At 47.4% G+C, this 11,813-nt stretch overlaps 2 protein-coding genes across 3 annotated transcripts; one reads left to right on the top strand and one right to left on the bottom strand.

Moving 5' to 3' along the window:
• Positions 1 to 305: 305 nt before the first annotated feature.
• On the bottom strand, positions 306 to 4,231 carry LOC132707315 (UNC93-like protein MFSD11). 2 transcript variants are annotated; one of them, XM_060679115.1, is made up of 7 exons: positions 3,475 to 3,917; positions 2,758 to 2,927; positions 2,525 to 2,701; positions 2,189 to 2,460; positions 1,169 to 1,291; positions 808 to 1,112; positions 306 to 752 (listed from the first exon to the last, which is right to left on the bottom strand). In XM_060679115.1, the coding sequence occupies exons 1-7, from the start codon at positions 3,565 to 3,567 to the stop codon at positions 546 to 548; spliced, it is 1,347 nt and encodes a 448-aa protein (XP_060535098.1). In that variant the 5' UTR covers positions 3,568 to 3,917; the 3' UTR covers positions 306 to 545. The 2 variants fall into 2 exon arrangements, with proteins under 2 accessions (XP_060535098.1, XP_060535097.1); XM_060679114.1 differs by lacking the exon at positions 3,475 to 3,917 and adding an exon at positions 3,944 to 4,231 and having other exon boundaries at positions 313 to 752.
• A 369-nt stretch (positions 4,232 to 4,600) lies between these two features.
• On the top strand, positions 4,601 to 11,584 carry LOC132707313 (SH3 domain-binding protein 1-like). The gene is made up of 7 exons (XM_060679113.1): positions 4,601 to 5,070; positions 5,344 to 5,482; positions 5,534 to 5,803; positions 5,916 to 6,132; positions 8,302 to 9,182; positions 10,195 to 10,637; positions 10,690 to 11,584. Exons 1-7 carry the CDS (start codon positions 5,018 to 5,020, stop codon positions 11,240 to 11,242), a joined length of 2,556 nt encoding a protein of 851 aa, XP_060535096.1. The 5' UTR covers positions 4,601 to 5,017; the 3' UTR covers positions 11,243 to 11,584.
• The last annotated feature ends 229 nt before the right edge of the window (positions 11,585 to 11,813 follow it).

Below are 11,813 nucleotides of genomic sequence, written 5' to 3' on the forward strand. Positions count from 1 at the left end.
AGGCATAGAAACATGGTAACACGATTCACTCACGCAGAAAGAGATAAAGAACATGGATGTGTTAGAAATATAATCGCACATGGTTGAACGAAGGACATTTTCATAAATACCGTGAAATTTTCAAATCGCCAAAGGAAAGCCAGGAACGCAAACTTCCAGCGGACAGCAGTATTGCCAATATTTGCGAATGTAACAAAGCTAAAATGGTCTAGTTCATGGCATTTTTTTGGGTTAGTTTTATTTGCTTGTAAAAATTTGTTAAAGTGGTCGTTTCCCGTGACGTGTGTCGCCTGAGAACGCGGCCTGTTTATAGTAGCAAAGGAGTCGTGACTAAAAAAAAAAACAAAACTTCTAGTCTGTCGAAACGCATTTATTTCGATTTTTGTAGCAAAATAAATATCAACCTTCGTAACAAAACTATAAAATATAACACATGTACACGTCACTGTTCGACGAAGCGCCCCACCTTTACGGGGGTGGGCCCTAACGCACCTGGGGTCGCAAAAACCGCCGCCCCTTTAGTAATACTTAATGCTGGGGCGGTTTCACGACTTGTCGTACCCCTGGTTGTCGTGGCTCGAGCATTCCGACACCGACGGCGTCGACGCGGCGTCCACCACCTCACGTTTAGCGCGCCACTCAACCCAGACGAAGCTCGCCGTGCCGAGCACCGCGAAAATCACCAGGATCCCGATCTGGCCGTAGAGGACGAGCTCCGAAGCATAGAAGAAGCTCGCGGCGGCCGCAACCGACTGAAACCCGCGCGAATCGCACATAACCTACAAAACATGAGAGATCGCGTCCTACCTGCGTGAATTTAAAGATGGCGAACGCCGATGCGCTGTTGTCCGCGTAAACGCCCCCTAGGATCGAGTAGATCTGGGTGTTGTAACACGCGTCGCCCAGACCGAGCAGGAACGAGCACATGATGGCGAGTATCGCGTTGCTCGTGATGAATGCCTTGGAGGAGGTGTCGGTGAAGGGGGCGTCGTTCGGGATGTTGAGGAAGATGACGAAGAAACTGGCCAAGTGGAGGATAAATCCGCCGATAACGATCGGATCGCGACCCCATTTCCTGGTTTTCGCGCCCAGGATGCCGAAAGCGGCCCCACCTGGAACGCGAAACGATGGAGTTAACGGGGTGGCGCGTCGCAACCTTTTAACGCACCGAGCACTTCTCCGAGACCGATGAAAATGCCCGAGATGCCGACCAATTCTTTGCGGTTAGGCAGGTCCTCGGTGAAACTGATGCAGGAACCATACACTCCGCTCCAGAAGCCGAGTTCTAACCCTGCAAATCGGGGAAGTGCGATATTTGTAATCCCTCATTACATAGCTATCAATAAAGCCCCATTTTATATTACGAGCGCCATCTATGGTACACCGTCCCGCTCATGAACACAGACCAGCAATATCGACCCGGTGGACGCTGATCCCACAAAGGTTTTTAAAATTATTTCGGTCTTAATTTCAAACGAATTTTTAAAAAATACACCCCGAATTGTACTCGATCAGTTTGTTGAGCGTATAACAGAACGGGGCATTAATATCAGCGAAAATGGATTCCACTCGACGAGCGCCATCTGTGAGCGACTGGAGAAAACAAAAGCATTGAAACTCGTTACCGCCAAAATTTTGCGATAGATGGCGCCAATCGAACATATTAATTTCTTTATTAATTCGTTTATACATAAGTGCTTGAATTAATTACGTCATTAAGCATAATTACGATGGATTTAACTGCAACTGACGAAACCGAAAACACTGAATAAACGGCACCGCCAACATGTTGCTATCCTACAATAGGTGGCGCTGGTGAGACATTTCAATTTCTGTGGTAAAGCGAGATTAATTCCTTTACTTCCTTTATTATTATTGACATATTTAACCAATTTGTGGACGTTAATAAGATAGAAATGTTGCTGCCCAGTGGTAGGTAGTGCTGGTTTTATATTTTGAACTTTAAAATTAAGCTCATCGCATTGTTTTTGCTATTAAGACAAAAACACTTGAAACTAATCCCTTATCGGCTTACAAGTAATCAATTTATTGGCTGTATAGATTAATCTCAGCCTTTCCTTTGTGAATCGGAAATTGCTCAAAATTATCGATCCCAACGATACGGAGCACAAAATTCACGACGTGCCGTACAACGGGACGTAAAATGACGTCACCTGCGGGACGTTACCTGTGTAAAAGAAGGTGACGTTGAGCAGCAGCATGTCCCTCGTTACGAACAATTTGAGAGCTCGGTTAAGCGCTTCGAGGGGCCCCGCGACCCTCTCTTCGACCACCTCGTCAGCGACGTTCTTCGGTGGCGGTTTTGGGAAAAACACCATGACGACGATGCCGCTCAACGCAATGGCGGACAGCGTCCAAATGACGACTTGCCTCGTCGTCCCATCGATGTGGTCCTTGCCGCGGAACGCGAAGTACACGAAAATGTTACCCACGAACATGCTGCAAACGCGTTAGAGCGATGACGTCATTTATCGCGTCTACGTGGTCTGTGATCAGCAGATACCTGAGTTGCAGCATGGCCCAAAATAAACCAGAGTTCCGCGAGATCGTTGCCTCGGTCGAATTCAATGCCAGATAATTTCCTTGGCCGGTCCAAATCATGGCCGCCCCGATCCCGATCACCACGCTGGCAAGGTAGAGCAGCCAGGTGTGCGGGATCGCGAACGACATGATGAACAATCTGCGGAAAGACCTAAGTCACGGACCACGGATCGCGTAAGTCCCGTTTAAACTCACAAATAGGTCACAGCGCCGCAGAGCATTGCGAATTTGGGACCGATCATGCTGATAACGGACGGCGAGGTCCAGTTAAAAACGGCCAGGAACGCGTAGATGATCGCGAGGCTGTAGTAGGCCTCGCCGTCGAAAGACGGCTCGTCTTTTTTTATACTCTCGAGCATCGTTTTCTGAAATCGGGACGTACCGTACATCGACTAATGATAATTTTAGGCATGCGATTTAAGTAGAAAGTTGTGTAAATTAAAACGGCAATTTGAATACGCGTAGAAATCTTTACGGGCGTTCATTAAAACTGGAAAGTCGGTAGTCTGCGGCCCCGTCGAAAACGGGCAACAGGGCGAGGGAGACGGGTGACGTCACCGCCTGATATAAAAGCCGTATCGGTTTATTCTAATGATTGCTATTGAACCACATTCTTATCTGGTCGATATCGCAATCACAATCACCTTACTGCCAGCGTAAAAACATAAAATCGGATTGTTTTACGACCAAGAGGGTCAATAAAACGGATTCGATTGGAAAAAAAATACCGCCGACGGGCCAACCTCGTCGATTGCACTTCCTGCACGCCTTCGCGGAGGCTGACCGCTCCGAATATGCACGGAACAAGCGGCAAATTAAAATACAGGTCTCGTTTCACGCGCGCCCAAGTACGCGTTCTTGAATTTTATCGTCTTCCCTTCAAAACCGGCCGCTTTTACGGAAACTACGTACCTGGACGTTGCCCCACGTCTGGAAGGCGGTAAACACGAGCATCGAGCCGGTCCCCAAGAGGGCGACGTTGCCGAATCTTTTGTCACAAAACATCGCGCCCAACTGTTACGCCCGCGGGTGCCGCGCGTTAGAAATAGCCGCCGATAGTCGATTTTCAACGAGATCAGTACACAAAAAGAATAATAACGCAATCGTTGATAATGGCTTGAATTTGGGTCAAACGTTGTGTGGGGAACACTCGGCAAAATAAATAATTATAGTAATATTCGATCATTAAACGCGCGCGTTTTTGTAAATTTTTATTCATTTCCTCTCATCGCGAAGGACGGGGGCAACGGGCTGACGTCACGGCCGTTGGACGCGAAACGTCACGTCGGTGGTCTGTGGTAATCAAGTATATGGATAATTGCGAGGTATTTCTGGCTGTGATTTCGGATGTTAGGTATTAAGGGGCGAGGACGTCACGTACCTGTATGTTGCCCCACGTCTGGAACGCGGTGAAGACAAGCATGAAAGCGAGCCCTAGCAAGACGACGTTCAACAAACCCCTGTCCAGTGCCATATTGAAGGGAACGAACGCGGACTTGTCAAGATACGTTCACTTTCCGGCGCCGACGATTCAAACTGGTTCGCGTCCCTCGCGGTTATCGGCTTTTATTTATCGATACGGTGTGGTAAAACGTGCGGGTGGGGGCGCGGCTTTGAATTTTCGAAAAATCGCGTCCGGTTTCGGCCGCGACCCGCGAACGAGTGCCATAAACGCAACTTTCTCTGTCGATTTTGTTGTTATTATTGTTGTCGTCGTCTCGCTTCCCGATTACGGTTATGTCAGACGACGTTGCCGCGGTGGTAGATAATAGACCATACCCCGTTACCCTATCGCTATCGCTTTACGGGAAGCGCGGCAACAGGGCGCATTCCAATCGTGCTGATAAAATAAATCTCAGGTTCAAGGCGTCGCTAACCGGTTTCCAATTCTAATTGCAAGCGACACCGAGCGATAAAATTAATGAAATCGAGCCCCATATATTATAACACGTTAGATAACGCGAAGCAACCGCTTTTTCTATCGTGGAAGGCTAGGTTTTTGGCTAGCGGCCCCGTGGCTCGAAAAGGAAGAAGAGCACCGTGACGTCATCCGTCAGAAGCCGACAAACGTCAGTCGTGGTCGTCAGGTGTATTTTCGGACGTAGTGGCATGGATTTTTTTTGAAACGGAAAAACGGCGACCGTAAAAAAAAAACGCGCATCCGTAAAAAGCCGACGACGAAACCGGCACGCGGAGGACGTTTTATAGATTGAATTGACGCCCCGGCCCCCGACCTCCGCGAAGATAGCCGAAGTCGACGACGACCGCATCTGCGATAAAAGAAAGTGATTTTTTTTTTTCCTGCTCGATGGTAATTATTTGTTGATGTGCGGCGTTAAACTGGCGCGGGGTCGATATCGCGGCGATTAGGAGGTGATTTGGAAGAAACATGAGCCCGCCCATTGAATCAGTCGGTATTTTCGTCGCGTGACGAGTGAAATGAGCCGCTGTTAACATGAAGAAGCAATTTTTTAGGGTTAAACAGTTGGCGGACCAAACTTTCCTCAAGTAAGTCGGCCTCCGCGGGCCATTAATGGAAATAAATCCCGGACCCGACCCTTTGTGTAGCGCTCTGGCTGATAAGATAAGTCAGATTAGTGGTTAACGAATAACAAACACCTTTTTTGCTTAATTGAATGATTACGCCGCCAGATTCGAATATAGGGGGGGCTTTTTTTATTAATAAAATCTTGTAGGAACCAACTCAAAGGCATTTGTCTAATAGGATAAGTAGTAAATTTATTAAAAATATCATAATTTGACTTTTTATGCCGTTTTAAGGGCCGAGAAAAGTGAGGTACTGAACCATGAAGAGCTGCAGATCGCGGACCAGAAAGTCGACGTGTTGCGCTCGGCAATAACGTCGATCAATAAAAAGCTGTGCCCCAACGGCCCGACGAACGACAAAGAAAAGCGACTGGTTAGTGGTAGTTCTGCCCTGGGTCGCATAATAATCGCCGTTCTGTTGTAGAAAAAATGTCTGGAATACCAGTTGGGAGCGGCGTTTATGGAGGAGAGCGCCGAACGGGAGTGCGTCCTGTTCCAGCACGTGCTCCGGGAGGCGGGTCGGGTTGAGCACGACCTCGCCAAAGATTACGCCGAGCACGAGATGAAAGTGGAAGAGATGGTATACTCCCCATTGCAGAAGGTGCTCGAGCTCGAGTTTCCCAGCATCCTCAAGCACAAGCACAACCTGCGCAAGTATTGCTTGGACAAGGATTCGGCCAGTAACCGATATCACGTAGGTTCTTCTTCTTCTTTTACTTCTGTTGGGTCACGTAGGTTATGCTCTCTCTCTCTTCTTCTGTTTTTTACTTCACCTACCCGGGTAGTTATTATTGGGGTGGTTTTAGGCGACGAAAAAGGAAACGCTGAAGGAAGACATGGAAGAGGCGGACACCAAGGTGGAACAGAGCCGGGACACCCTCGCCACCGAGATGTTTAATTTACTTTCGCGCGAAAATGAGTTTTCCTCTTACATATTGCAGTTGCTCAAGTTGCAGCGGGGTTACCACGAGAGTGCCTTAAAGAACCTCGAGACAATAATACCAGAACTGGAAAGACAAATCGGTGAGTAGGTCGAATTCATCGTTACCGGGCTATTTGATCTACAGATTTGGTCCAACACTTGCTGATTTTTTTTTACCTACTCGAACGGATAATTTTAGGTCTATAGTTTCAACGCACGCAGTTTTTCGGACGGCGCGTTTGAACTACTGAACTACTTATTGAAACGCCCAGACTTATTCGGAATTTGTCGTTTGTATTTCGCTTGTCCTAACACAGTGCATTTGATCTACTGCAACAGCGAAACTTAGAAACCTGTTCTTGAACGTTTTTCGTCGTTCCCGACATTTTTCGGGGGTTTTACATGCACTTGAACTACCATTGCAATTAAATTTAAGACCGATAGTTCCGGTGTACGTAATTTTTGAAGCGAAGACTAAGAACTACTAGTAGTCGGAACTAGCTCGGATTTTTTCGTTTATATTTCGTTTGTCCCAGTACGGTGCATTTGATCTACTGTAACGAATAACGCTCTTTTTTCGTTTTGTCTTCTTGGCTTCCGACATTTTTCGGGGCTTTTACGCGCACTTGAACTACCGTTTTACTTAAACTTATTGTCGGTAGTTTTATTGCACGTAGTTACAGTCTACTGTAACGGCGAAAGGTAGAAAACTATTCTCGAACGTTTAGCTTCTTGCGTCCGACATTTTCGGGGTGGTTTTATGTGCATTATAAACACTGGTATATTAAATTGATCCGCTGGTAGTCCAAATGCATTTAGTTTATTGTGTATATCTTTTTGATTTACGCATAGGTTCAAACTAAATTGGGGTTTTTCATTTATATTCCGCTTGTTCCAATGCGGTGCATTTGATCTACTGCGTTTTTCGTCGCTATTTTCGCTTTGTCTCTTTGGCGCCTAACATTTTTCCGTGGATTTTACGTGCACTTGACCTACACAGGCATAGAACTGCCCTTAATTTCAGTTTACGGAAACTTTTAGCTCATCCATTTGTCCTTTCGATTATGAACTATGGTTTGGTCCTCTATTACCCATGCCTTGATAGTATTAATGAATATAGATTCCAAAAAAATTCAAAACAACTTCTCAAATAATTCGATTTTCAATGTTATCCTTTTTATTTCTACTTTTAAGAATTTTCTATTGTCCCATATTACTATTACATTTATCTGTTATACTATATTTAATTTATTAATTTAATTGCTATACTTCGCCCCTTCTCTACTGTATATTTATATACAACAATAAAGGCAATCTATTGATATTATTATAATTTATGTCCGGTATTTTCGATGCTGGTAGTTTTTGAAGCGACGCCTTTTTACTAGTAGTTTGTTCCAATATGGTGTATTCGATCTACTGTAACGGCGAAAGGTAGAAAAGCGTTCTTGAACGTTTGAACTATTTTCGCTTTGCCTTTTTGGAGCCCGACATATTGACGGGGTGGTTTTACGTACATTATAAATACTGGTATATTAATTTTTTCTGTAGTTCAAATGCATTCAGTTTTTTGCACCGGTTCCGTTAAACAACCGGATATGAGGTTGCCGGAATGGTGACGGTCTTTTTGGGTTTTTTCGTGTTTATTTCGTTTGTTTTAATACGGTGCATTTGATCTACTAAATTTACCTCTGGTAGTTCAAATGTATTCAGTGTTCTGCAGCTGGGCCTCTAAACTACTACTAGATTCGAGGTTGCCGGAACCGTGACTGTCTTTTTGATTTACGCAAACGTTCAAACTAAATTGTAGTTTTTCGGTAACGGTAGGTCCTATGGAATCGTTGGTACAGAAATGATCACCGTCGAAAAAAAAAATTTCTTTGTCTGTCGGTTCTCCGTTCTCATTTTTTGAAAAATTTGAAGCAATAGACTTCATATTCGGCACATATTATAGGTTATATCTAAAAGACCTAGAAAATTGTTTTTTGAGAGAGTAAATTAGTAGCCGCAAATCAAACATCGTAAAAAATATGGCTAATTGGATCAAACCATATTAAAATCGCTATTTAGGGGGCTGTCAAGACGCCATGACGTCATTGATTATTACGGCACGCTGCATGGTTTCAGAAAAAACTCATTTTCTCGAAAACCATTTATTTACTATTTTCAAAAAATACTGTTTTTGGGCATTTTTAGTCGCTATTTTGCGCGGGGATTGTGGCGGTGCATTCGAACTACCGCCGTATTTACGTCGTTTTATTCGGTTAAAGGCGACAGCCACATAAAGCGGGTGTTCGGCGTGCCGCTCCGCGAACACCTCCGCGTGACCGGCAAGAAAATCGCGTACCCGCTCGAGGTGTGCGTGACTTCGTTGGAAACGGAGGACGGCATGACGGAGGAGGGCTTGTTCCGGATAGCGGGCGGCATGTCGAAGGTGAAACGGCTGAGGGCCGCTCTCGACTCGGGCTGTTTCACCGCTCTGATACCCGAGTACAAGGACGTGCACGTACTGGCGAGCACGCTCAAGCTGTACCTGCGCGAGTTGCCCGAGCCGTTGCTCACCTATCGACTGCACGACGACTGGATGCAATCGATGCAGTGTCCGGAACATCAGCGATTGGACGTCGTCCGCGTCCTCCTCGACCGTCTGCCAGAAGAGAATCGCGACAATCTCGCGTACCTCGTTCAGTTCTTGGCCGAGCTCGCCCGCCATCCGCAGAACAAGATGACGTCGTCGAATATCGCGATCGTGATGGCCCCGAACCTATTGTGGAACAAGCACGAGGAGATGGACGTCAACATGGGCCACTGCGTCACCATAAACATGCTCGTCGAGCTCTTCATCAAGGAGGTCGCGGTTCTGTTCCCCGAGAACGTCGCCAAGTACGTGACCTTCAGGCCGGAGGAGGAGTACAGGGCGAGGGCGGACGCCGGCGCCGCCTCCGCGGCCGCCCTCGACACGAGCATGGAGAGCCTGCTCGACAGCCCGAGGCCGAACCAGCGTAAGCGCAAACCGGCCGCACCCGTGCCGCCCGCCGTCCACCACCGCCCCAACAACCCGGACCACCCGGACGAGAGGGCGTCGCCGGCGTCGTACCCGTCGGGCAGCGCGACCTTGAACCGGCCGCCCAAGGCCCGCGAACCGGCCAAGGTGAGTTAATCTGAACCGTCAAACGCCGGTAGATCGAATACGCACACGCCGCGACACGTAAGTTCGTTTGAACTACTAAAATGAGCGAGTAGTTTAAATGTACTTCGAAGGACGTTTCGGCGACGGTTTTGTTTGAACTATTGTAAGGGTAACCGTAACAATGAAATTTTAATTTGAAAATGTATAATATATTAATTTATCTATTTTTTTAATTGAATAATCATCAATTATTTTGGTCAGCGAGGTGTCACGGTTCGCACCTAAAACTAAAAAAAATAACCTGAGTACCGAAAGATTATTAAAAATGAGAAAACAAACTTAATATTACTTAATTACCGACGTATTCCTTTTGTAGGTTTAAGCTTTGTACAACCTCAATTAATTGCTTTTGGGTATAATCTCCGTGAAAATAAATGTCGTTATTATACATGTAGTTTTGCATTGTTGCTTTTATATCACGCGAGGAAGGGGTTTTAGTCGACTGTCTACTCTGATAACTTGCATTGCCCATTACAATTACGCTATTTTACGGATGTTTGGAACTAGATGACTAAGATGAAGTAAGATGACTTACCTTTAAGTCTTCGCAATTTCACGTTACGCAACACTTGCACGGTTAACCGAGAAATGCCGGAAAGATACTTCTTAAAATGTTACTGCTCCCCAAAACTATGTTTGCTATAAATGTCGACCTTCTACTAATCGATATTTTGACAGAGCGAAGGTCAATAAATGCGGTTTTAAGAATACATCTGGCTCTCAAGCGGTTACTTATTGCGTTGTTTTATAGGGCAGCTTAAAAAAACCACGCGTCTTGCACTACCAAAACATTGTGGTAGTTGAAATGTACAAAACGTTTATTCGGACGGTTTTGTGCAAATGTTCATTTGGACTACCAAAATACGAGAGTAGTTCAAATGTACGTCGATACGCAAATTTTATCTCATCGTTTCGGCGACGGTTTATTTGAACTACCAAAACGTCGAGTAGCGCAAACGTATCGTCCCTGCAGGTGAAGACGACGATCGGCACGAACACCGAGGAGAACGACCTGAGCTTGTCGAAAAAGCGGAGCCTGTCGAAAGACGACCTGCACCGTGCTTCGGACCTCGATCTAGTCAGCGACGCGAGGGCGACGCCCGCGGAGCGCCACTTCAAGACGACGGTCACGCATCACGTGGCGCAGCCGCCGCCGCCGGAGCCGCCCGTCCTCAATTCTAGTCCCAAGCCGGTGGCGGCGCCGCGGCAATCGCTGTTAGATCCCGACAAGAACTTCAGCCGGACTTCGTCGCTGAGGAGTAGCGGGGACGCGGCAGCCGCCGCCGCCGCGACGGCGATGACGCGGTCGCAGAACGCGGCGGAGTACAGCGACGTGCAGCTACGACGCGTCGAGATGTTGGACCGGACCGCGAAGCCAGAGATACCGGCCAGGCCGGCCTCGTTGGCGCCGAAACGGTAAGTAGTTCGAACGTACCGCGGGCCGTAGTGACGTGCGACGGGTCGGCAGGGCGTCGATGGACATGGACCCGATGCCGCACCGGACCCAGTGCTCGGTGTACAGCGTGGCCAACAGGCAGCAGCCGAGCATAGTGAACGTACAGAACAGGAACGAGAAGTTTATGCTCGGCCATGACACGCAGATGGCCGAGAAAGAAAAGTTCTTGGGTCACCACCAGGCGGCCGATAGGAAAGGCGTGGAGAACCGTACCGGCGACGTAAATTCGAACAAAGAGACGGAAAACGGGCCGCAAGAGACGGCGTCGGACGTTGCGTCGGAGAAGGCGAAAGTGTCGAGGACGGCGACCGACCCCCTAGCCGCCTCCAAGTCGAACGAGAAGCTGAACGAGCTGAGCGAAAAGTTCAACGGGAATCGTAGAGCTAGTCACACGCGCACCAGGTCCGACGGGAACCTGATCGATCTCGGTAAAGGCACGGCGGCGGGCAGCCCGACGGCCGGCCACACCCCCTCGTCGCCACGGAGCTTGAGCAAGCCGACGGAACCGCCTCCGCCGCCGCCCGTCGTCGCGAAACGACCCGAACCCGAAAGTACCGACTTTTAGGGACGGCTCGGTGCAACTACCTCTTTGTTTTTGATACCGCGTCCCGACGCACACGCGCGCCGCCTTCCGGGGGCGTTACAATTTTTTCGATGTTGTTTGTTCGTTGTTTTCCTTCTATTTTTTTAATTAATAAAGATCATTTATCGGAGCGTTTTGGACTAATCGCGTGGCATTTACGAGAATTTGAAAGTTTTATTTTTGCATTTGTTCCCGCTTTTTTTTTGTATGAAAATATTCTGACGCGGCTCCGGGCCCTCCCGGCTTGCCTTTCGATATCCCAAATGTAGCCAGTAATTTTCAATATGTTTATACCTACCGTCTGTTTAAGTAAAAGCGATTAAAAACGAAACACCAGCGTTTTATTTCTCTTCAACGAATGGGCGTGGTGCACCCTCCTTCCGTGCACGTCCTGTCTTTCGATTCCGCCATAAAAGGGTGTGGCTTACATTTACGCCCAACCTAGTCGACGTGTCTTACTTTTATGCGTCAATTAGTGGGGGTATCCAAATTGACTCCAACGTAAATGAGCATAATTACTGCGGCGCCCAGTCTACTGGGCGTGCTTTACTTT

Source organism: Cylas formicarius, unplaced genomic scaffold (genome assembly GCF_029955315.1).
Source record: "Cylas formicarius isolate icCylForm1 unplaced genomic scaffold, icCylForm1.1 PGA_scaffold_9__14_contigs__length_23061073, whole genome shotgun sequence".
Classification (NCBI taxonomy): Eukaryota; Metazoa; Arthropoda; class Insecta; order Coleoptera; family Brentidae; genus Cylas; species Cylas formicarius.

Coding starts and splice junctions, on each gene's coding strand:
- LOC132707315 (XM_060679115.1), bottom strand. CDS start 3,567: ATGTTTTGTGACAAAAGATTCGGCAACGTCGCCCTCTTGGGGACCGGC. Junction 2,928..3,474: donor AGACGTGGGGCAACGTCCAG/GTACGTAGTTTC, acceptor TCCCGATTTCAG/AAAACGATGCTCGAGAGTAT. Junction 2,702..2,757: donor TGCGGCGCTGTGACCTATTT/GTGAGTTTAAAC, acceptor GTCTTTCCGCAG/ATTGTTCATCATGTCGTTCG.
- LOC132707313 (XM_060679113.1), top strand. CDS start 5,018: ATGAAGAAGCAATTTTTTAGGGTTAAACAGTTGGCGGACCAAACTTTC. Junction 5,804..5,915: donor CGGCCAGTAACCGATATCAC/GTAGGTTCTTCT, acceptor GGGTGGTTTTAG/GCGACGAAAAAGGAAACGCT. Junction 10,638..10,689: donor GCCTCGTTGGCGCCGAAACG/GTAAGTAGTTCG, acceptor ACGGGTCGGCAG/GGCGTCGATGGACATGGACC.